The sequence below is a fragment of the Euprymna scolopes genome, chromosome 9, assembly GCF_053919585.1.
Source record: "Euprymna scolopes isolate OS-2025 chromosome 9, ASM5391958v1, whole genome shotgun sequence".
Lineage (NCBI taxonomy): Eukaryota > Metazoa > Mollusca > Cephalopoda > Sepiida > Sepiolidae > Euprymna > Euprymna scolopes.
This window is the reverse complement of record NC_136490.1, coordinates 18,357,864-18,381,088: the sequence shown is the minus strand read 5'-3', so window position 1 is coordinate 18,381,088 and position 23,225 is coordinate 18,357,864. Positions and strand designations below refer to the sequence as shown.

Sequence of the window (23,225 nt, the reverse complement as noted above, 5' to 3'; positions counted from 1 at the left end):
TATATAATTTTGAGAATGAGATGTTGTTAATGCACGATAAAGTGATGTACAAGAATATGACAGAAATAAATAGACATCCCATATAAACTTGGATGTTTATTAAAAATGAAAAGATTATCATAAAGTACCAATACTTGTTACTCAGATGACATTGAATTTTAGTTGGTTTTTTTTTCATATGTAAAAACACTATTATTTAGTTAACAATTATATTTGGAGAGTTCTTGTAGAAATTTTATTAATTTTTCTTTTGAAGATAATTATTTATTTATTATTTTTTTTTTTAAGGTTTTAGTCTAATATAGCTCAGATATTCAATAAGGTTCATATTTGATGACTGACATAGGTTGAGTTCAGTGTAAAGTATCTGTTATGTCCTTAGTCAAGGAGAGAGAGAGAGAGATCTTTCTTGACTGGGTCATTTTATTTTCATACAATCCAGAGTAAGTACTTTTGGGAATTGGATATTGTGCACCTAAAAAAAAGATTGATTGTTTGTCTTTTCCTCGTGGAAAGACAAGTAAATAGAGACTTGATCACAAAAGTTTTTATGTTGATTTTTCGAATGATTTCTCATAGCTTATTTTATATCTTGATTTATGTTGCTTTTTTTTTAAACAATTTTTCCATGATTTGCTTTGCTTTTTCAAACTATATATATTTATATTTTTTTAAATCATGATTTATATTTCTTTGTCAAATAATATATCCTGATATTTTTTTTTTTAAAAGTAAACAAATTATGGTACATTACTTTTTCAATCAAAAAATATAAATATGAAAACAGATTGATTGTTGAAATAATATCTGACTTCCATATTCTGTCATATTTTTTTTTTATTTTGGATTGGAATCTTTTGGAAAATTATTTAAGCATTCAGTGTTCTTAAACTTATTAAAGGGCCCAAGGTTTTCTCAGCATAATGAATCCAGTTTTTGTTTATATATTCTTTCATGGATCTGTTTAAATTTTATTATTATTATTAATAATTTTTTATAAATTTATTTTGTAGGAGAGCAGAATTAATGAATTGGAGAATGATATTATTGAAATTAATAAACAGAAGGATGAAATAACAATGCAACTCAACGATCGGTATGTACCTGCAGTAGATCAGTTTGAATTTATACTTTTTTAGAAAATCAGAAAGGATCAACAAAAATAAGATGAGATGAAAAGCAAAACTAAAAGTAGTTCTAACAAATCATAGAATAATAATAATGAGAATTCATCTCTGAATTTTAATGTTTTACTTGCATATATTGATTATTAGTAGTTAATTTTTTTTTTTTAAGTATGGAATCTTTATGAATTTGTGTATCATCCTTGTGCAGAGGTCATGCTAATCACTTCTGTATGATTCAAATTTTAGTATATGAACTACCAGAGCAGTTATTATAATTATTATTTGTAATTATTGATCGAAAGCTAAAGATTTTAATGCTTTTATAAGATGCATATAAATAAACAAAACATGAAATGTAGAATCTGTTTATTGTGCATAAGTAGACCGCTCAGTATTGCTTCATCATGAAATATGCTTAAATACGATATTTTAATTTATGTAGATTTTGTATTTATTATTATATAGTCAATTTGCTATTGATTATTTTATTGTACCCAATATATAGTAGAGATTTCAAAAGTAAATATATATAATTTGGTTGCATCTGCTAGAATCAAAACCAAAACTTATAGCTCTTCAATCTTAGTCATAACTGCTTGAGCTATCATCAGACAAATAAGAAATAGTTAAAAAATGAATCGACTATATATTTACGCATGCGTACAAAAGCACTTCAAGTAAACTTACACCGGGCAAGTTCCAATTTTTTTCAATTTTGACTTTTTAACAGCTATTTTTACTGGTTAAAAACCAAATCAAATTTGTTCCACAGGTCTAAATTCCCTATATATCAAGTGTGAAGTGTGTAGACCAAAAATTGACAGAAGAGTTTGGTAAAAGTTATTCCTCAGACAGACAATTCCATTATTAATTTGCTTGAGGTGGTTGGGCACCATTAAAATACTGACATCGAGTACTTTAGATATTATTGATATTTATTTGCTTCTCCAAATATGGCACAAAACTGAAAGGTGGAGAAAACTAACTTTAATTTGAAACAAAAATAGCCAAGAACACAAGAGCAGACCTGTTGGTATTTCCCAGTAGATGCAGCATCAGCAATGATCTATCTTCCTAAAGGAGAAGGTAATACCTAGGATGGTACACCTACTAAAACCAAGCTGAACCATACATCTCTTCAACATTAGAGTTTGATTGTTAAAGACAGCCCTTGTTGCCTGAATGATGCCAAAGTGAATGTTGGCTGGTATGAAAACTTGCAAATCGGACTTTGTTCAATGACAGCTTTCAAGCATCATGCCCTACTATCTATAAGTTTGTTTCCAATCATATTATTCAATCTGATTCTTCAAAAAATCAAAGCCTTATTTTTTCTTTTTACCGAAATAGATATGTTGCAATATTTTTTATATAAGAGGATATGATAACCGAAAGTTGGAAGGTGTTACTTATAAACAATGATGATAGGAATTGACAAATCAAATGGAGCTAAGTTCTACTAACAACCAATCAAAAACCTGAATTGCTCCATAAAAATATTCGATCTTTTAGCATTCCAACACAATTTTTTCATGTTATTATGAGAAAGATCTTTTGCTCTTTGCCTGCAAAATTATAATGTTCAGGACCTGTACAGAATAGCTACCCACTGAAAATTCTTCATCTCCAGGACTTGTACAGAATAGCTACCCATTGAAAACTCTTCTGAAATTAAACATGGCTTTCAATTCAAAAAGATACTAGATGTTGTTGATTGTGGGTCATTCGTGTTGAGAACAGAGGATTACATATACCAAGGAATAATGTTTTCCAAGAATGTTTTTCTGCAAGTAATTTATTCCAAAAATATAAATAATCATCCTACTTATAGATTTATATTTGACAACTTTATTTAGCATTAAATAACCTATAGATGGTTGATATGCTATAAAATAAACCAAACCAAACAGGTGGGTTTAAATATAAGCCCTTCAAGAGCATAATACGTAATGAATGGTTTACAAGGCTGACTGACAAAAATAGTCTACCCTAAAAAGTTAAGTGGCTGACCAGAAACCAGTGGTTTTAATGTGACATCAGCATTTATTTTTTTAGTATTCTGTATAATATACTCACACACATACATATACTAGCAGGGAGACCCATTGTTGCTCAGAGTTGAATGATGATCATTCACGCGGTCGCGCCCATATTTTTGATTGTCATCACCCATTTTTCAATTGAATTGATTAATTGCCTGTTCTAATTGGGGGAGCCAACACGGTGCACTAGGAGAAAGCTTCTCATGCCTCTTGCAGTGACTTGGTCCACGATATATTGTAGTGTACATTGCACTATAAAGAACCTACTGTTGATTTTATAAAATTATTTTTTATATTAAACAACTTGAATTAAAGTTTAAAATGCTAAAGTCAAGTATCATGATTTAATTGTTATTTAAACAGAAACATTCATTTCGAACGCGCCCCTGTCATATCAAAGAACCTACTGTTGATTTTATATGTTGGGTCTTTCTGCTTGTGTGGCAATTAAACTTTATGAATACACTTGTGATGTTAGGCTGTGTTAAGTGTTAACTTTGGTCTAAATCGCTCGTTTCTTTTATCGGATTATTTCAATTATCGATACTTATCAACGACATTCTGATACAAAACGTATCGAAGAACCCTCAGGCACATAAATTATCTTTGTGTGAAATTTCATAAAAATCAGCCCAGCCGTTTTAGAGTCAATAGGGAACAAACTCACAGACACATACAAAAAACTCCTTTTATATAATATTAGTTTGTGTGCATGTATATATATATATATATATATATATATATACGAGCAAACAGTTAATAAAACATGTTAAAAAACACTTTGAAATGAGTTAAAAACATATTTAATCTGAAAAGGAAACACTAGATAAGTGGATAGTCCTTAATCTGCGGAGTTTCGAAGAAATACTTTCCTTCTCATCAGAGGGTAGGAATTAGCAAAATGAGGGATCGGATTTTGCATGCAAAAGTATTTGATGAAACAACAAGTAAGTCAAAGATCTTACTTGATAACAAAAAAGTGAAGCAGATCCAAATATATAACTTCAAGAAACTTAATTGAATTTCCATTATCACAAGTAAAATCCAAGGAAATCCCGTAATTGGAAGGTGGTCCAAAATAATCCAAAGGCAGAAATCCATGAAATAATTCACAAAAATGTGTACAAGGGAAAAAAGGAAAAAATTCCAATAAAATTAATAAAAGAAAAATAAGATATGCTTTTCACTCTACTGCCGAGACTTTTTATTTTATATATATATGTGTGTGTGTGTGTTTTTTGAAGAATAAATAAATCTTTAAAAAGAACTTATCTCAACACCTCATTGCAGCATCATACTAAATCCGATCTTCAGAAGTATATTTCTATCACATACGTTCATATACACTTGAATGTGAGTTCAAACTAGCCCGAATTTGAACATTAGATCTGAAAGCTCTTACTTTTCAAAATTATTTGACCTGAAAAATCACCTCACTTGTGGCTTATGAATTTTATTTAACTATTTTGCCTCTTTTTTTTTTATTTTCTTATTTTTTAGTATACCTTATAATACGAGGGGCTTTTAAAAGCAATGCGTCCTATTTATTTATTCTGCTTGAATGGATAAGAGCTGATTGGAAATTGCAATGACTGAACTAATGCATTCACGACCTGAAAGTTTCATTGCAGATATTGACAGCATGAGTCTCTAAAAAAGCAACTCCTGTTATGGATGTGCATCAGAAGCAGAGCTGTGTCATTGAATTCCTGGAAAAAGTGCACCGAGAATGGTGATGATTATGTAAAAAACTAGATTAAGCACAAAAGGTCACATGTTAATGGTACCACTCTCATCTTGTGTACCACTTTAACTTTTTGAGTTAAAAAAAAATAGGAGGGTTACACATTTGGAACTATCCTTGTATACTTGCATATATATAACCATAATAAATATACATTGGTCATTATTATGTAGTAATAATGGTACTTAACCAGATTAAGACTGTGTAGAATTTAACTGGGCAGTTTATATAAAATACCAAAAGGTGTTGAACGGAAATTATGATTTTTTTTTTTTTACCACATAAATATTTTTTTATTTGCAAATGTGACCAATTTTTTAATGAAGAAATAATGTTTCTGCTATTACAAAGATAATTCAATGAAACATTAATTGAAAAATGAAAACAATATTATTTTTGTTATGAAGAAAATACAAGGAATAATTACTGAACAATTTTTGCAAAACTTTATAAAAGTAAAATTCAAATCAAGAAGAAAAAACACTCCTTGTAAGATAAGTTTCATGCATAATTATTTATTTTTTGAATAACAAACAACTGATAGCAAACAAAATATTTATTTATTTTTACACTATTTTTTGTTCAAATCAAGATTATTATTTATTTGTTTTTTTTAAATTTTTTTTATTTATTTTAAACCAGCAATCACTAATAATTGTTTTCTTAAATGATGTTGGGTGTTGTGATTTCATTAACTCAAGCATTTTTTGGCATTTTACATAAACTGCCTGGAAAATTTTAATGTTTAATGTTTATTATTCTGCATAAATTTTGTAATAATAATATATGTAATAAATACAGATCCTGCAGGTTGCAAATGGTCTAGAAAATTTAAAAAAAAAACCCAAAAACCTTTAACATTAGACCAAGATTAAAAATTTTATTTTATTTTTGCATTTGAATTATATTGCTTTAAAAATTGTTGCCATTTCATTGACTTTTTTCTTTCCTAGGAAACAGACGATATCTTCTGAAAATAACAATGCAGGCAGCCCAAATTCTGAGATTAATAATCAACAACACCAACAAGTGGTGGAGGAGAACAGTTTGAAGGATTGTGATCAAGTGGATAGTGTATTAGAAGGAAATAGTGAAACACCTGAAGAGCGTACATTTAGTGACAATCAGGAAGAAAGGTGAATTCTTTACTTCCACAACATAAATACAAGACAATAAAATTAAAAAAAAAAATTTTTTTTATTTTTGTTATATTTTTAAAAGTTTTTTTTCTTTTTCTTTTTTATTTTCAGCATTTTTTTTTTTTTTTTTTTCAAATAGGGGAACTTTTGCAAGGATGAAATTTGATTTTATTTATGAAAAAAAAAAAAAAAAAAAATCTTGCGAAATCTCCAAACAATTCTTGACTATTTAAATAAGTAAACCGTTTGTTTCTTGTAATATTTTTCATATAACTATTGATAAAATAATTTTCTTGTCCATTAAAATAAGTGGTTCTTGTCCAGAATTCCCCCTATATTAACAAACAAAAATAAATCGTTATGATGTACGTACCGGTGACGAAACAAAAATATCATATTCCAAAAGTCATATAAATTGATCAAGTAATTTTATTTTTAAATAAGAAAATCAAATTATATGAGTAACTGAAGAGTGGTTGGATTGTATGTTTTTTTTTTTTGAAAACAATGTTCAAACAAAAGAAGGAAAATAACTCAACAATAATTCAAACTTGAAATATTTGTTGTAATGCCTACAAATTCACATTAATCACCTAGAAATATATTTTTTTATTTTTATATACAAATAGAACTACTTGATCAATTTATGATATTTTGTTTCATCACAAGTGCATACATCATACAGATTTTTCTTTCTTTTTGAATTATGGAGAAGAACCAAACAAGTTTTTTTTATTTTAAAGGGTATGGCAATAAAATAGACATTTTTATGGCCATAGTAAAACTATCCAAATGATAATGGTGGTTTTATTTGGCTGATATTTTGCCATTTTTAGTATTCTGGTATAATGGAACCATCACATACATAGTAACATTACATTACGGGCATTAGACTTTACTGTAGTAATTCATAAAAATAAAACTGGAAATAAATAAAAATCTGGGTCAGTGTCTTTTTTAAAGTACAAATGGAATTTATCATTTTTTTTTCTGCCTATCCAGACGTCCGCTTAAAAGTATCTCACTGCCACTTGTCCATTTCATCTGGATGCGTTTCTCTTTCTTCTGATCGCACACTGGCCATAGTCAGCCCATTCTCGTATTCACTTTACATGCTCATCTCCTTTGGGTTGACCTTGATTTCTCTGACCATGTGGTGCCATTTTTTCTTCTTTTTCTTCAAACGCAAGTCTGAGCACACTTGCCAATTTACATACACGCTGAAACACTGCTCCTACTGCTAATACAATCACTAGTCATTCATCGTTCGGCTGCTGCTGCTATTTTCATAAGCGCTTATATGCACTCTGTTACATTTCAACTGCTACTCATCTATTTTAATCATAAACTCTGATCCCAAAGATTAATTTCTATTTCTTAATTTAAAATATTCTTTTAAGTTTACGAGTTAAAAAATTCTGAGTTTATAAAGGTTTGTTGCGTATTTCTGAAGCTTTTGCTGGACATGCAAACATCCTAACATATGCGCTCTGTTATAATAATACTATGAGTTTAAAAGTAGCTGTTTCACAGCATTTTATCTTAGGCAGTAAAATTGGTCACTTGTTCGTCCATCAGATCTCTTCCAAAGAATTATTTTCTGACTGTCTACATGGAAGCTAAAGTCTACAAACATAGGTTATACAAACATAATTGTTATCTATGAAACAATTGCCAGAAATTATTTGAGTAATGAAAAAAACAATTTGACTACAATGATATATGAGAATTAAAGACCAAGTTTTTGAGAATATGATTTTTTTGAATAAAAAAAAAATGTATACATTTACTTTAATGATATGTAAAATATTTGGATTAATTATGTTTTAAGGGCCCCACGAAAAAACGGGATGTCTTTTTATCCAGACTAGTTGACTTGATGCATGTGGCATATGCAAACAACCATATAAAACTGAGTTGTTTGTTTTTTTTGTCACAAGGTTGATTTTTTTATTTTTTTTTTTTATATAGGGTAAGATTTATTTTTAAAAAACTGTTTATATTTATGAGAATTATTATAACTAGTAGAACCCCTGAAAATTGTACATAATGAGAAATATATTTAATCCACAAATATGTTTTCATAAAGCTGATATTTTTATGGATAGCACAAAAAATAGTATTTTGGACAAAAAATCCAATAACACACAACAGATATGTGTTTACACAGGACACTGGGGGCTACCTGTGAATTTAATATTCCCTTGACGTTTTCTCCTATGGAGGAAGTCAGTTCAATCCACCTAGGATAAATGCTGTACAACAAACAAGCAAATACAAGTTTATTAACATTTCTATTAATATATTGTCCATTGTATTTTGAAATATAGAACTGGCCCAAATGAGATAAATTAATAAGTAATAATAAATATTCAGAAAATAATGTTGTGCTATATAGTTCAATAGAAATAATAAAATCACATTGTAAGAGATAATCTTTAATTTACTCCTTCAGTCCAGCTCCTATTGGCAGACAATGTAATATATATATACATATATATAATTATTTTTTTACTATATTCAATGTTTCTTTCAAATATTCCCTTTTTTATGTGATGTTTCGCTAACTTCTTTCTTCAAGTTTCTTTCTCACACCATGACAACAATGATCATACATTATTATGATATTTGAAAACAAGGCTACATCAAAAGGAGATCACTCTCATATTGTCATACAGGGTTGTTACATTGGTCTTTTTAAAGTTAAATTTTGTGAATTTAGCCTTTTTTGAAGCAGTTTGACCTTCAAAAATTGTATTTGACCTTTTTCAAAGCATAACATAAGAAAGAACAAGCAGAGTATTATATAAATTTAAATATAAATCTAATAATCGTAAAACTGTCATGTTAAATGAAAATTTAGAAGAGTAGGGACACAATCTCTGCATTTGTTTATTAACAAGTTTTGTAAATAAAATAAACACCCACACCCTATATTAAAAATAAATATTTAATGTGTCCTCCATTCCCATTTCTTTTGAATCTAATTAATCCAAATATTTGTGTATAAATCCATTTTGGTTTGGCCTTTTTATCAATGTATAAAATGATCTCGATCTATTATAAGACATTTTATTACAGATCTTTATTTTATGACTAATAAGTTGGACTTCTCTTTTTGTATAACTTGGATCAAATTGTATTGGTTTACTATTCATAATTCTAGTGCAATTAATATACTATTTATGTTTTTATTTACGAAAAAGAAAAAAATAAATTTCTGTTGTCTGATAGTTTCAATAATAAAAATTCTATGAATGTTTATATGTATGTGAAGTTTAAATGAAGAAATTCTTTGTTTTTCCAATCTTCACTTCATTTGACTTCCTAGACTTTTCCTTCTTGCTCTTTTTCCCCCCCCCCAACCATTTCTCCTGTATTAGTCATTGGCTTTCCACACTAAAATTCACACGATCATCACCATATTGTATGAATTCAAAGACTCTATTGCTCATATTGGTTTCCCCAATATTTTCCTAGTAAGAATTCTTTCTAAAAAGACACCGGATACTTATGGGAGGGATCATGAGAAGGCTGCCAACATCCTCAGTGAAAGTGATTTTTGTGAAACAAACTGAATTCAGACTTGGAATACCCAGATCGTCAGTTTGTGTCATTGACCACTGCCACCTCCCATTCACAATAAAAGAAAAAAAACAGTTACTGCTTGAGTATGGATTTGGATCAAGGACATTTTTTTCCCATTTTTGAAATTTCTTCACCAAATGACTGCTGTTAAGTATTATCTCCAGATTCTTGTGTTTCGGTTGAAATATGCTCATGACTGAAGCACATCTTAGTTTATGATGAGATGCTTTCAGAGAAAATATTTGTTGCTTATTAAGATTTCCTGTAATAGTCTTTTGCTCTTCTCTGTATAAAATCCACAAGATAAGGAAAAGACTGTCTCTACTATGCTCTTTTACCTTCTTCAAGTGTATTGTCATTTTCTGTTCACTGATGATTTTCTTATATTTAAACAGGTAAATGTTACCTTACACCACAACAGAGCACCGACCACTCTAATTTGTTTTTTTTAGGGGTATTCGAGGTCGCTGACAACAAATCTGATAATCAAAGCCTCAGCAAATTTACTGTTTGAATGGTATGAACCCCTAGACCTTGGGACTGTTTTGTGCCATTTCACTGCCTTCGGTAGTATTTTTCTTACATGATACATTCGCGTGCGAACGGGCGTAGTGATAGTGTCTTATCGTATCATGTAGGAATCTTTAAGCAGTCATTTCAAATAAAGTTTAAAAAAAAAAATGGATCTTAAAAAAAATTTCATGAGCGGTTTACAAAAACATAACCACCAAACATATTTTTATGTTTTTCGTTCTTTTTTGGAGGTTGGGGTATTCAATTATAGGACTTGTGTAGTTTAACAGGTGCTTCTGCAATTTAATTAACCGTTTTTCCTTAAGTAATGTGCCGACATTTACCATTTCACAAAAATTTTGTTCACATTGGGGAGGGGGCGGGAAAACAGTTAATTAAACTGCAGAAGCGCCCGTTAATGGAATATCCCCCCGCCCAAAAATGAACAAAAAACATAAAAATATGTTTAGTGCTTATGTTTTTGCAAACCGCTTGTGAAAACTTTATTTTTTGATCAATTAAAAAAGCATTAAAAACTATGTATGACAATAAAAAAAAATGAACCACTTTCTTTCTTTTTTTTTTTTTTTAAAAAACTTTATTTGAAAGATTCCTACATGATGTGATAAGACACTTCAGTACGCCCGTTCGCACATGAACGTATCATGTAAGAAAAACACTACCGAAGGTGGTGAAATGGCACAAAATAGTCCCAAGGTCTCGGGATTCATACCATGCAAACGGTAAATTTGCGGCAGGTTTGATTATCAGATTTGTTGTCAGCGACCTTGAATACCCCTAAAAAATAAATTAGAGTGATTGGTGTTCTATTGTAGCATAAGATAACATTTACCTTTTAAACACAATGTGTGTTGAGTCTTCTCACATACTTATGGACTTGCTAGGAAATATAGATAAATTAGACTACATTTTTTTTTTCATTGCTGTTAGTGTCTTTATTTTTTTGCTAACAGGATGATGAAAAAAATGTGCAACCCCCCCCCCCGCCCCGCCCCATTAAATTTGTTAAATGTTACATGGGTCTCTAGAAGGACCTGTTACATTTTAGTACAGATCTGGATCATGGAACTTTTCTTCTTTTTTTTTTTTTTTTTTTCTCTCCCAAATGACAGTGTCGCCAGGTTGTTGTGTTTCGGCTGAAATATACTCTCTACCAAAGGACGTACTAGTTTTGAAGAAATGTTTTTGAATAAAATATTTGGTGCTTATTTAGAATTATACTTATTTTGAAAAAACAATTTACAAAAAATGCATAAAAATCTTTCTCATGTAATAACAGAATGAACATGTCATATTCCCAAAATCATGTAAATTGATAAAGTTTTTTCTTTATTTAAGAAAATCAAATTTTATGACATATTGGATGGGAAAGCAGCCAGTTGCCATATTGTTTAGGATGCATTTAAATTCAAGGACAGATAACTCGATTTGACTAACAAGATTTATCTATTTCTCTATAAGTAAGACATCATCAATGGCTGCCAAAAATCATAAAATTTGATTTTCTTCAATAAAAAAAAGACTACTTGATCAATTTACATGTTTTTTGGAATATAACATCTCAGTTCCATGACAAGTATGTACACAAAGATTTTTCTGTATTTTTGTTTTAAGTGTAATTCTAAATATATAAAATATTCTTTTTCTTTATTTTATCATATTTCAAAAGAATCTTTTTTCTCATATTTTAAAAGGATGCTTTTATTCATAAGTTTAATAATGTCAACTGTTTTTTCCAGAAAAATTCCAGCCTCTTTCTGGAATGCATTGATCGATACAACCTTAAGCTTAACAAAAGACCACAGAATAGTGTCAGAGGTCAGTAAAAGTTTTCTTACTTTAAGCTTTCGCACAATTTTTATGATAAGGAATTATAACATACTTTAGTGATTTTTTTTTTTTTTTTTGATTTTTTTTTAATCCATTTTTGTTTCCATCCTCTTCCAAAAATGTTCGTCCCTATGCATCATATCCCAAACTTACCTCTGCATTTTATTCAGCATATTTTTGCCTTTCCGTGCATTCCATTTAGAGTATTATTCCTCCATTTTGAATATAAAAAAGTAAGTCTCTGTAAATAGAACAACATATTTATCACTGGAACTATTATTAAGGAAACTTCCCTAGCATTGTAACAAATAACTAACAACACTAACAAAAATGAATCTCCTTGACATAGGGTATTTCTCTGTCAACACTGAGTAGTTTGACTGCTAAACACATTGTGCGTGACTTCTACTGAGTCTTTTATGGATTGCAAAGCATTCTGATGGCATATGATCCGCATCCATTAATATTCTAGATCTGGTATATACTCGTTTTCTCTCAGACCAAGGTTCTGCATGCCATAGAAAGATGTACATTCTCCAAAGAATAAGGTAAGTCCTGTTATTCACTGTTTTCACCATGAAACAAAATCTGTTTCATTATGTTTACTACGACCCCCCCCCCCCCTGATCTCATGATCACACATCTAACAGTACCAATGCAGTCTTTCATTTTTATATCTCATCCAGAGAAGAACTATTTGAACCTATGTCTGAGAAAAGCTTACAGAAAAGCCATCAGAATTGTCAAGCTTGGTTCTCAGGACCATTGCATTTATAGCCCCATGTTATTTAGTGTTGCAGTGGCTGTGACAATAGGTTCTTCTGAGATAAAATTATCCTTTTATTTTGGTCCATGTCGAGTCAAGTAATGTATCGATCATTAGCAAGTATACTCTAACATTTGCCCATGAATGTAGCATTACTCTCTTGAAGTTCTGCCTATAATGTATACAGTCTCTTTTTTTTTTTTTTTTTTTTTTTTTTTATGGAAATCACTATGGACAAGACATGAAACTACTTTTTATAAGTACTTAAATAATACTTCTTCAAGTTCAAAAACTAGGCAACAGTAAATGCTACATAAATGGATTCCGACTCAGAAAGCAGTAATTCTTCTCCCTTTGTCAAAAACATCGCTCATGGAATGTGAATACTAAAGGACAAAATTTATGAAGCTGTCAAAGTCTTTCTACTCTTTAATGCCAAACAAGATTACCAACACATTCTTTTTGCAGCCAAATAAACGTCTATACATGGTCTAACCCATAAGATTATTTTCAAATAATATACTTCATCAATTCTGGATTATCGATCAAGAAAAGAAAATTTTATTTCATCATATTTTGACAATTCAGAAGTACGTCTTTGTCAAGATTTGGTTCACTTCTGAGTCTTGATATTTGTGGCTAAAAAGAGTCTTCTAATTGATTGAAATTTGAATGCGTGTATTTGTCTGTATCGTATTTATATTATTATGATAAATTTTTAAAAAATTTCTTATACACATGTTTCATCCTTTTCTGGAAATCATCAGTGTGGAGGACGGTTGTTTTGCTGGTCAACATTTTAACTTTGAACTCTAGAACCATATACAACAAACCCACAGTAAAAGAAAAGAATTAAGGCCTATTTATGTCCTTACAAGTGTACGTACCTGGAAGGTTGTCATAGATTGCATTTAATGACTCTATCAATCAAAACTGCACATAAGGCATTGAATTTGACAACCTAATTATAATTCTCTTAAATATAGTGGTTCCAGCAGTAACAGCTAAACTATTTCCGTGAATACTAAATTCTAATTGGCTAAATTTTACAAAATACTCAATTTTAATTGGTTGCCTAAATTAAATTTCAACCAATCAAAAAGATGTACTTACTACATAAACGAAAATCCAAGCACAATCAATAGCAGAATGAAAATAAATCTGCCACGATGAATACTTAACTGTGGTTTCCATGGTAACATGGTGCAAACTAATTACAACAAGATGTCTTATGGGCTAACCCTTGGTCTTGGTTGATGACATTAGAGACATACATGAATTCACTAGCACACAAGTTCATAGTATTTTAGTCCAGACTAAACAAAAAGGCAAACGTGTATATGTGCAACACCGTTGAGTTGACCAAACTGAAACATTATCACAATCTCACTCAGCAACAACTGAAATCAATGTCTGCTCTTCTTGTTTTGCTGTCAACTTTTTTATTTGGTTTTCAAATTCAACTTATACATAAATTTCAATATTGTTATTCATTGAGATTGCTTTTTCCACTTAAATATATATTGCCGAATTATCTAGACCAAGAAAGTCTAGTATCTTTATATATTTATACTTTGTATTCTTCATTGTTATTTTGACTACATTTCTCACCAATTCATCTGTTTAGCTATTCTGAATAGTTTTCATTTTACTACAAAGGAATGACAAGAAGAATGAATTATTCAGGAGAACTAAACAGATAAACAAATGAATATTGTTAGAGAGAAGTGCATTTGAAACGACAAGGGAGTGCCAATAACAAATAAACGGACAATATCCCTCTTGGAAATACTATTATGAGCGATTATTGGTACCAAGTTTTCCTGGGACAGAGAAAAAAAATCTTGAAATTTTAAAAGCAGTTTCTAATCCAGATATAATAATTAAGAAAGAAATGGCACAACATGCTTTGATTAAGATGAAGACGTGTAAAGTTGCTGGATCCTTGGATGTTGTTCCAGAATTGTTGAAGGTAAAACGGGTATTGAGATAATCACAGACTTAAGAAATCAGATCATGAAAAGAAAGACGAGGATCTTCGTACAATGGTGAATTACAAAAGCTTGAAGTGGTAAAAAAATAATCGAGCAGCAAATAGGAAGCACAGATGAAACACAGTTTCGTTTTACTGTTGACGCTGTATTTATTATGAGACAGATGCAAGAAAATTCTTAACAATAAGAATCTGTATTTTGCTTTTGTAGATTTGGAAAAAGTTTTGAGTTTGAAGAGATGTTATTTGTGATTTAACAAACTTAGAATGTTTAAAGTGTCCATGTCTTAATTCTGATTGCATAACGAAGCCTCAATTTCTTCTCAAGTGAGAGTATTGTTGAAAATTCTTCAAGCAATGTACAGAAATGCTCAAAGTTTGTTAGAATTAATAGCACATTTAGTGACTGCTTAAATATACATATACTGACATATTTCTGTGAAGTGGTAATTTTTGTCATGGATACAGGGCACAGTGTTATTGTGGATGGTGTTAAATTTCTTCACGATACACTAACAATAATGCCACACTGTTATCGTTTTTACCGAGTAGTAGTTATCCCAGTTCAAATCACAAAACATTCATCTACACACACAAAAAGTATAATGTTACCACTAGTTTATATTTTAGACATAAAAATTGTTTCTTCTCAAGGTGTGATTAACTCAAGTGAATATTACATTCTCTGGTCTTTCATATTAGTTGATAATTTCTACAAACTTAAGTGATCTATCGTTGGGGAAAGATTTTAGAATGCAAAGCTAGGTTAATTATCCACACAAAAGATCTGTCGGCATACGGATCTTTAACTGTGCAACTGAAATATAGTGTTACATTTGTGTGTGTGTGTGTGTGTGTGTGTGTGTGTATATATGTATATATATATATAATTATTTTTTTTACTATAATAATTAAATACCTACAGACACTAGTGTTTTATCCTTTCGGGAATCTTCAGTGCAGGGTGTCACAATTAACACCAGTCGACAAATTCGAACTCGGCAACATGAGCCATCTCTAACTCGATTAGCAAAGACTGTATCCATTCGGCTACCATTAACCACATCAAATAACGTTGAATTTAAACATTTTAATTTTAAATGTTCTTTATGTCAGTCAGACAGTGATCTAACTGTTATACGATGATCTATGCATAAGAGCTAAATTAACCGACTTTAATTCAACTGAAAGTGTTCAACGATAAGAAACAACTTTCTTAAAGGGGCTGTCATAATTATTTTTTTACTATAATAATTAAATACCTACAGACACTAGTGTTTCATCCTTTCGTGAATCTTAATATATATATATATGTTCAATAATAAACGTTACAACTTTATTTGCCCATATTCATTCAAATTATCTAATCAAACCGCCCAAAACAAATACATCATTCTCATTTCCAAATATCTATAAGTCATAACCTCCGCTGGCATCAGTAACCTGCTGATAATATTTAGGAAAAGCTCTACTGGTTGTGCATAATGTTTTGGAGGATTTGGGCCCATTTCCTTCTTAATTTGGTCTTCAAGGCATTCAAACATTGTGTGACGATAAGCTGAAAGCTTGATATCCAAGATGGATGAAATACTAAAATTCCAAAGATCAAGGCTTGGATATAATGAAGGCCATCCTTCACCGAAAATGAACTTTAAAACATTCTTATCTAAACATTCTTTAATCAGTTTTGCTCTGTATAGGGGAGCTGAATACTATTAAAATGATCAACATCATTTTCTGAGGTGCTTTATGACTCAAGAATATTTATACAATAATTTTTCTGATCCAGTTTCACACTTTAATCGGCAAAGGATTCTTTCCAGTTATGGTGGCCTAGACCATCACTGACACTGCACCTTGCCTCCAAGTAACAACCTGCAACCCAACATCACCTGTATGAGATGAGATCCGATCATTTTTAATGTTAGCATGCTGCTTACTTTCAAATTTCTTTCCATCACTGAAAATCAATTTAGTCAGTGTACTAGCTGTAATATGTGATAGGAAGATTTCAATCTTTTGTTTCCATTTTATTGACAGAACTTACAGATAGCAATTGTTTCTTTTGATGTGTGCAAGATATTTGGAGATCATTGTGGAGAATTGTGACATCATCTCAGTGAATATTTTGGCTCTTTTGATTTCTGAGGAATCTCCTTGGGTTTCTTCTCTGATGGATTTGATCATTTTGAATGTCTATACAGTAGGAGGACTACCTTGTCCTGGTTTATTAGTAAACTCTCTAATCTCATATAATCTTTTGTGCATTCTCTAAACTAACATTCGGTTGATATTTACTGATTTTACAATATTCCTTGATAATTTTGGTATATTGGTACAACATTACGCCAAAGGACGGGACGTCCCCTTCAACCGCACCTGCGAATGCTATTTACACATACCGAGTCGGAGTGAAGGGAATCAACACTACGCAGTCAGCCGACAAGGGAACATATAACAGATATGAAGTGGGAGATCCAGTGTGGGTGCGGCCCCCAGGAAATCGGTGCACCGACAAGTTTAAGCGAGGACAAATATCTGGAGTGATTAGCCAGCAGTCTGTTTTGGTCGATGGAACCCCACGACATGTGCGAGATCTTCGCCCAGCTACCGAGGTACGTCACACAACTACAGAAGAAAGCAGTGAAGCGTCTAGCGATGAGCTGCCGATGCACGGATTCAGTGAGCCCCCTCCAGAGACTGATAGCGATACTTCATCTGATGAGGCGGAACCAGATCCAGAGCCTGAATCTGAAACAGTGAATGTACCTCTTCGCAGAAGCACACGCACTAAAAGGCCACCCCCCCCAGTGCTCTCTATGTGATCATCAGATCAGGGAGGAGTGTAACGTGCATCCAGGAGATAAGCGCCCGCGTGTTTGCATGTTGTGTGGGTACGTGGGAGAGACGGATGAGGGGAAAAGACTTACCTCGAGATCAGCTCGGCGTAACCGACCGAAAATAGAAAAGAAAGACCAAGATGGCGGCCGCCGTCTTTTGTAAAGTACGATGTCTCGCAAAGTCACACGAAGTCTCGCAATATGCAAATTTAGCCGGCCTACAACGACGATAAAAGCGGGTGATGAAAAAGACATTGGGAGAGCGACGATTGAGTTGGTCGGGGAATCGTGTTGCTGTTGCTTCTCGTGCCGCGTGAGGATATTTTACCATTGTTGGGTCCGGTCTGAGTAACCGTTCGCGTCCGTCTAGGCACCTTGCTAGTTGGATTCCATGCAGAACCGGTGTATAATGGTTATTGAATTGCTGCAACATTTATAACATCTTTTCCTGAACTTACCGTGTTAAAGAGAGAGTCGGGCGCCATCTTGAATTTTTGTTACATTTCTTTTCTGATGGATTTGATCATTTTGAATGTCTATACAGTAGGAGGACTACCTTGTCCTGGTTTATTAGTAAACTCTCTAATCTCATATAATCTTTTGTGCATTCTCTAAACTAACATTTGGTTGATATTTACTGATTTTACAATATTCCTTGATAATTTTACCAACTTGTATAAGTCTAAATCATAATTCTGTTATCCTATACCATTTTACCAGAAGTAATATTAAACATTCAGAGTATATACATATATATATATATATATATATATATATATATATATATATATATATACTAGCAGGCCACCCGGCATAAATACGCTTAAATATAATATTTTGATTAATGCAGATTTCATATTTATTATATTGGATCCAATATATAGTAATGATTTAAAAAGCTTAAAAAAAATACAAAAAAAACTTGTGCGCCACCACCGAGAATCGAAACCAAAACATTTAGCTTATGATTTACTTTTTCCTTTAGCGTTAATGCCTGAGTTATGAAGACATGTTTGCTGCAAGGCTAAAAATTAAAGCATGAACCAATAGTTATTACGTTACACTTGCATATTTGTAATGCCGTCGTTCAACCTTCACCTGGCAAATTCCATTTTTTAAAATTTTCACACTTTTGTATCGATTTTCCCCGGCTTAAACCCAACTATAAAGTTTGGCATGGGTTTGAATACCCTGTATATTAAGTTTCATGTCTGTAGATCAAAAACTGACGGAGTTTGGTAGGCAAAATTTTTTAAACAAATATATATACGCATGCATATATATATATATATATATATATATATATTTAAGAGATTTGTGTTTACTATAACCTTTTTACGCAAATATTACACAAGTATAAATCATGTAAAATATCTGAATGAATATAATTACACGTAATAGTTAACTAAAGATGATCATCCCATAAGAAAACTGAAAAAACTAATAGGAAATTAATTACATTGAATGTTTAAAAGAATATGCAAATTAGTTGGATCTTTTGCAAATGAATGCAATTCCACGAACCGTATATAACAAATTTGTATTTTCTTTTTAAATAAATAGGAAAAAGGGTGTTTAATAGGAATATCAATACACACACACACGCACAAAAAAAAAAAAAAATTATAGGAGTGTGTATATATATATATATATTACATAGTTTATTGCAGTGCCAAATCTGCACTGGAGGGTACATGGATGAAGCTTACTCTGACACAAAGCACCCTTGAAAACCCACTTTAAAATTCTTAAATTCTTAAAAATTGTTAATTTGCGCCAACTGTCTCTTAAACAGAAAGAACATACCCATAATTTGGAACTCTTGATGAGATTTTCTTTTTTCCTCCACCCACCATGCTAATTTTTTTTCCTACCCTTACTAACGTGTTTGAATATATGGTTAAGTGGAAGTTTTAGTCATTTAGAACTGCTTTAAAGCATCACCGCTCACTCATTTTTCGACCAAATTTCAAACAATTATTACCGTTATTAGTTCACCTCCTCAGCTATATTGTGAAAAATAAATTTCAGTTTTCGTTCAGTAAAACAAAAGTTATGATGAATTTACTGGTGTTCAAAATTGTAAAAATATGTAATGAGGTGGGCAACCACAATTATGATAGCAGCACATTATCTTAAAGAACTAATAATATATTCATAGCGTTGCCCAGTTGTAAAATATGCTTAAATATGATATTAAGTTAAGAGTTGGTGTGAATTACAGTGTCAGTTAAAAGGAGTGCTATCAATTCATTTATTTAGATTACATGTAACTTTTTACAATTGTGACCATTTTAAAAATAATTTTAACTTGGAGAAAATATTTTTTTGGGAGAAATGAAATCAAATTATATTTTATTCTAAATAACATGCTGCAATGATCCACAAGAAAAGTGACAAATCCAAATTAAATGTTGATTTTTTTGTATGAAAAAAAAGCTATTAATGACAAAGGAACAATGGATTGACAGTATTTTACATATTTGTATACTAGCAAACATATGCTCTCTCCGGTTGCATACTTTTGCTAGACTGACAGGCACACCCATAAGGTGCATTTTTAAAATTAGACAATATTTACACAAATTATTTAAAAACTGTCTTGATGGATTATATATAATTATTTATGTGTATTTTGAAATCTGACATAAATAATAAATCTATGACATCACATGAAAGCAATAATTATTTTGTTAAGCTAATGTTTTAAGGTAATGTTGATAAGAAAATGTAAATAGCTTAGTTGTTAGAACATTAGACTGATAATTTCAAGGTTTTAGTTTCAATTTCCGGTCATGACATCTGCTTTATTTGTTGGGAATTTATTATTTAGTATTAATCCAATATTTTTCCAATTCTAAAAGAAGTTAAGATATTTTGATATCAAAATGAGACAAATTCTGCAATGTATTTCATGTGGTGACAAAAATTGGAATAGCGTGGACACCCGCAGAAAGTGCCCCTCATGAGCAGATATGCTATTTTAGGAGTATTATAGGAGAAATATGCCATGCTATTATTATGGAACAGCTTGACTATTTTAAGATATTAATAAGACAGCTAGGCTATTTAGGGATATTGATAGGACAGCTAGGTTATTTTGGGATATTGATAGGACAGCTAGGTTATTTTGGGATATTGATAGGACAGCTAGGCTATTTTGGGGTATTAGGACGGCTAAGCTATTTTTGGGATGCTGATGGGATGGCTGGGCTATTTTTGGGATGCTGATGGGATGGCAGGGCTATTTTTGGGATGTTGGCGGGACGGCTAGGGCATGTTTTGGGATGTTGGCGGGACGGCTAGGGCATGTTTTGGGATGTTGACGGGACGGCTAGGGCATGTTTTGGGATGTTGGCGGGACGGCTAGGGCATGTTTTGGGATGTGGGCGGGACGGCTAGGGCATGTTTTGGGATGTTGGCGGGACGGCTAGGGCATGTTTTGGGATGTTGGCGGGACGGCTAGGGCATGTTTTGGGATGTTGGCGGGACGGCTGGGGTATGTTTTGGGATGTTGGCGGGACGGCTGGGGTATGTTTTGGGATGTTGGCGGGACGGCTAGGGTATGTTTTGGGATGTTGGCGGGACGGCTAGGGTATGTTTTGGGATGTTGGCGGGACGGCTAGGGTATGTTTTGGGATGTTGGCGGGACGGCTAGGGTATGTTTTGGGATGTTGGCGGGACGGCTAGGGTATGTTTTGGGATGTTGGCGGGACGGCTAGGGTATGTTTTGGGATGTTGGCGGGACGGCTAGGGTATGTTTTGGGATGTTGGCGGGACGGCTAGGGTATGTTTTGGGATGTTGGCGGGACGGCTAGGGTATGTTTTGGGATGTTGGCGGGACGGCTAGGGTATGTTTTGGGATGTTAATAGAACAGATGTTCTATCGTAGAAAAATATCTGCTCATATGTTCTATTTTAATTTTTATTAATAGAGTATATGTCCTATTATAGGATATTAATAAACGTCTTATTTTACAAAAATTGTGATTGACACATGCATAAATGTCTGTTACTTTATTAATGGATTAAAAAATTAGAAATTGATAATATTTTAATTTCCTGTTTCTATTAATCTGCAGGTTTCTAAAATTTCTGTTTCAAAACCAGAAAATGTTGTTTTGATGTTAGCAAGATGTCTGCCCCATATTGTCCCTCATGTGCTACTAGCAAGGAGAGAGGTAAGACAACAACATTTCCTATAAAAATGTAAAGTTGTTTTATTATATCGGTAATCCTTTTTTGTGTAAATAGGATCTCTTTAGCCAGGTATATTGGCTACCCATGTAAGCTAAGGAAGATTATGTAAAACATAACTAAGAGGATGGTAGTTGTGTTGTTTACAAAATGTACTAAAAATCCCATGATGACTGAGAAGTAGTGTACATTCACAAACTGTTGAAGGCACATAATTATGATCCTGCACATATCACTCCATACAGATCTGAAGTTGGTATAAAGAGCCACTTCCAAAATCATGGAAAATTTACAGCTGATGTAAACTGCACAGCTAAAGTGATCATTGGTTATCTTGCCTTGGCATGACACCAATCATGGATATTTAGAGAGGAATACTTGTGTTACACAAGCGTTTTTCACTGTCACCCAATACAGTCTCATCAGTTATCAGAACATAATAAAAGTCCAATGGTGATGGAGGAGCGGTGAAGTGCCCTTACATAAACTATTGGTGGCACATAATCATGATTGTGTATATACATGACAGAAATTGGAATTATGTTTGTCTTGCATCTATGCTATAGGCTTTGTAATCCACCAGTTTGTCTTTAAAAAATAAATATAAAGTTATGGCTGAGACAGAAATGATAGTAAAATCTAAGTAGATGATAATCATCTATGAAAATGTGTTATATATTTGCTGCATCCAATCGTCAAAAGAGTTTTTCAGTCTATATGATTTCTAAAAAATCAATCTTTGTCATTGTCTCGATATATACACTTGGCAGCAATAATAAAAACACATACAGCTGGTTATAAAATATTTTGTTTATTCAAATCAAACTTTTTGATTTCAGAATGACAGTTTGTAGTGTGGGGTTGGTATGTTCTTGTAATGGAGAAAAAGTGTGTGGCTTAGCTCGCCGTCGTGGTCGCTCTCTCTATTGTCTGAACATCTATTTTATTGGTTCAGATGATGTCAACATTCCAGCATGTTGGTCAATCTCGCTAACCTAATCTCCGGGGATTCTATATCCCTGATTTTGACTTTTTTTATGTCATTACCGGGAGCACCCGCATCAAGGCTTCTGACCAACTTTACTCTGATGTCATTCCTGGCATGTGGTCATCTAACAGAAGCACTGAATCATTGTGTGTGTGTGTGTGTGCGCGCATGTAATACTCTTCTCTATATGTGTGTATATACAGTGTGATCAGGTTGACACACCGGTTCTTGTTAGATCACTGAACTTGAGCCAAGTCATAACCAGATCGGTGACCATTTGGGAATACCAGTGTCATCATCTATGCTGACTAGGATATACAAGCAACAGAGGACCGCGTGTGAATTTAATATTCCTTTGTTATTTCCTCCTTCGCAGAAAGTTGGTTCAACCTTCCTAGGATGAATGCTGCTGGCATATATATATATATATATATATA

The 23,225-nt window shown here is 32.1% G+C and overlaps 1 protein-coding gene and 1 non-coding gene across 8 annotated transcripts in view; one reads left to right on the top strand and one right to left on the bottom strand.

Annotated features, from left to right (window-relative positions):
• The window catches only part of LOC145284444 (RAB11-binding protein RELCH homolog), a 2,006,047-nt gene that overhangs the window by 92,282 nt on the left and 1,890,540 nt on the right, over positions 1-23,225 (top strand). For all 7 annotated transcript variants that reach the window (XM_080133263.1, XM_080133262.1, XM_080133261.1 and 4 more), the window contains 4 exons: positions 1,014-1,096; positions 5,867-6,049; positions 11,914-11,992; positions 21,686-21,784. In XM_080133263.1, coding sequence (XP_079989389.1) covers positions 1,014-1,096; positions 5,867-6,049; positions 11,914-11,992; positions 21,686-21,784 — 444 coding nt within the window. The remainder of the gene's footprint in view (positions 1-1,013; positions 1,097-5,866; positions 6,050-11,913; positions 11,993-21,685; positions 21,785-23,225) is intronic.
• LOC145285441 (U6 spliceosomal RNA) lies at positions 1,292-1,395 on the bottom strand. Its single transcript, XR_013869066.1, has one exon. It is a non-coding gene; the product is annotated as a U6 spliceosomal RNA (small nuclear RNA).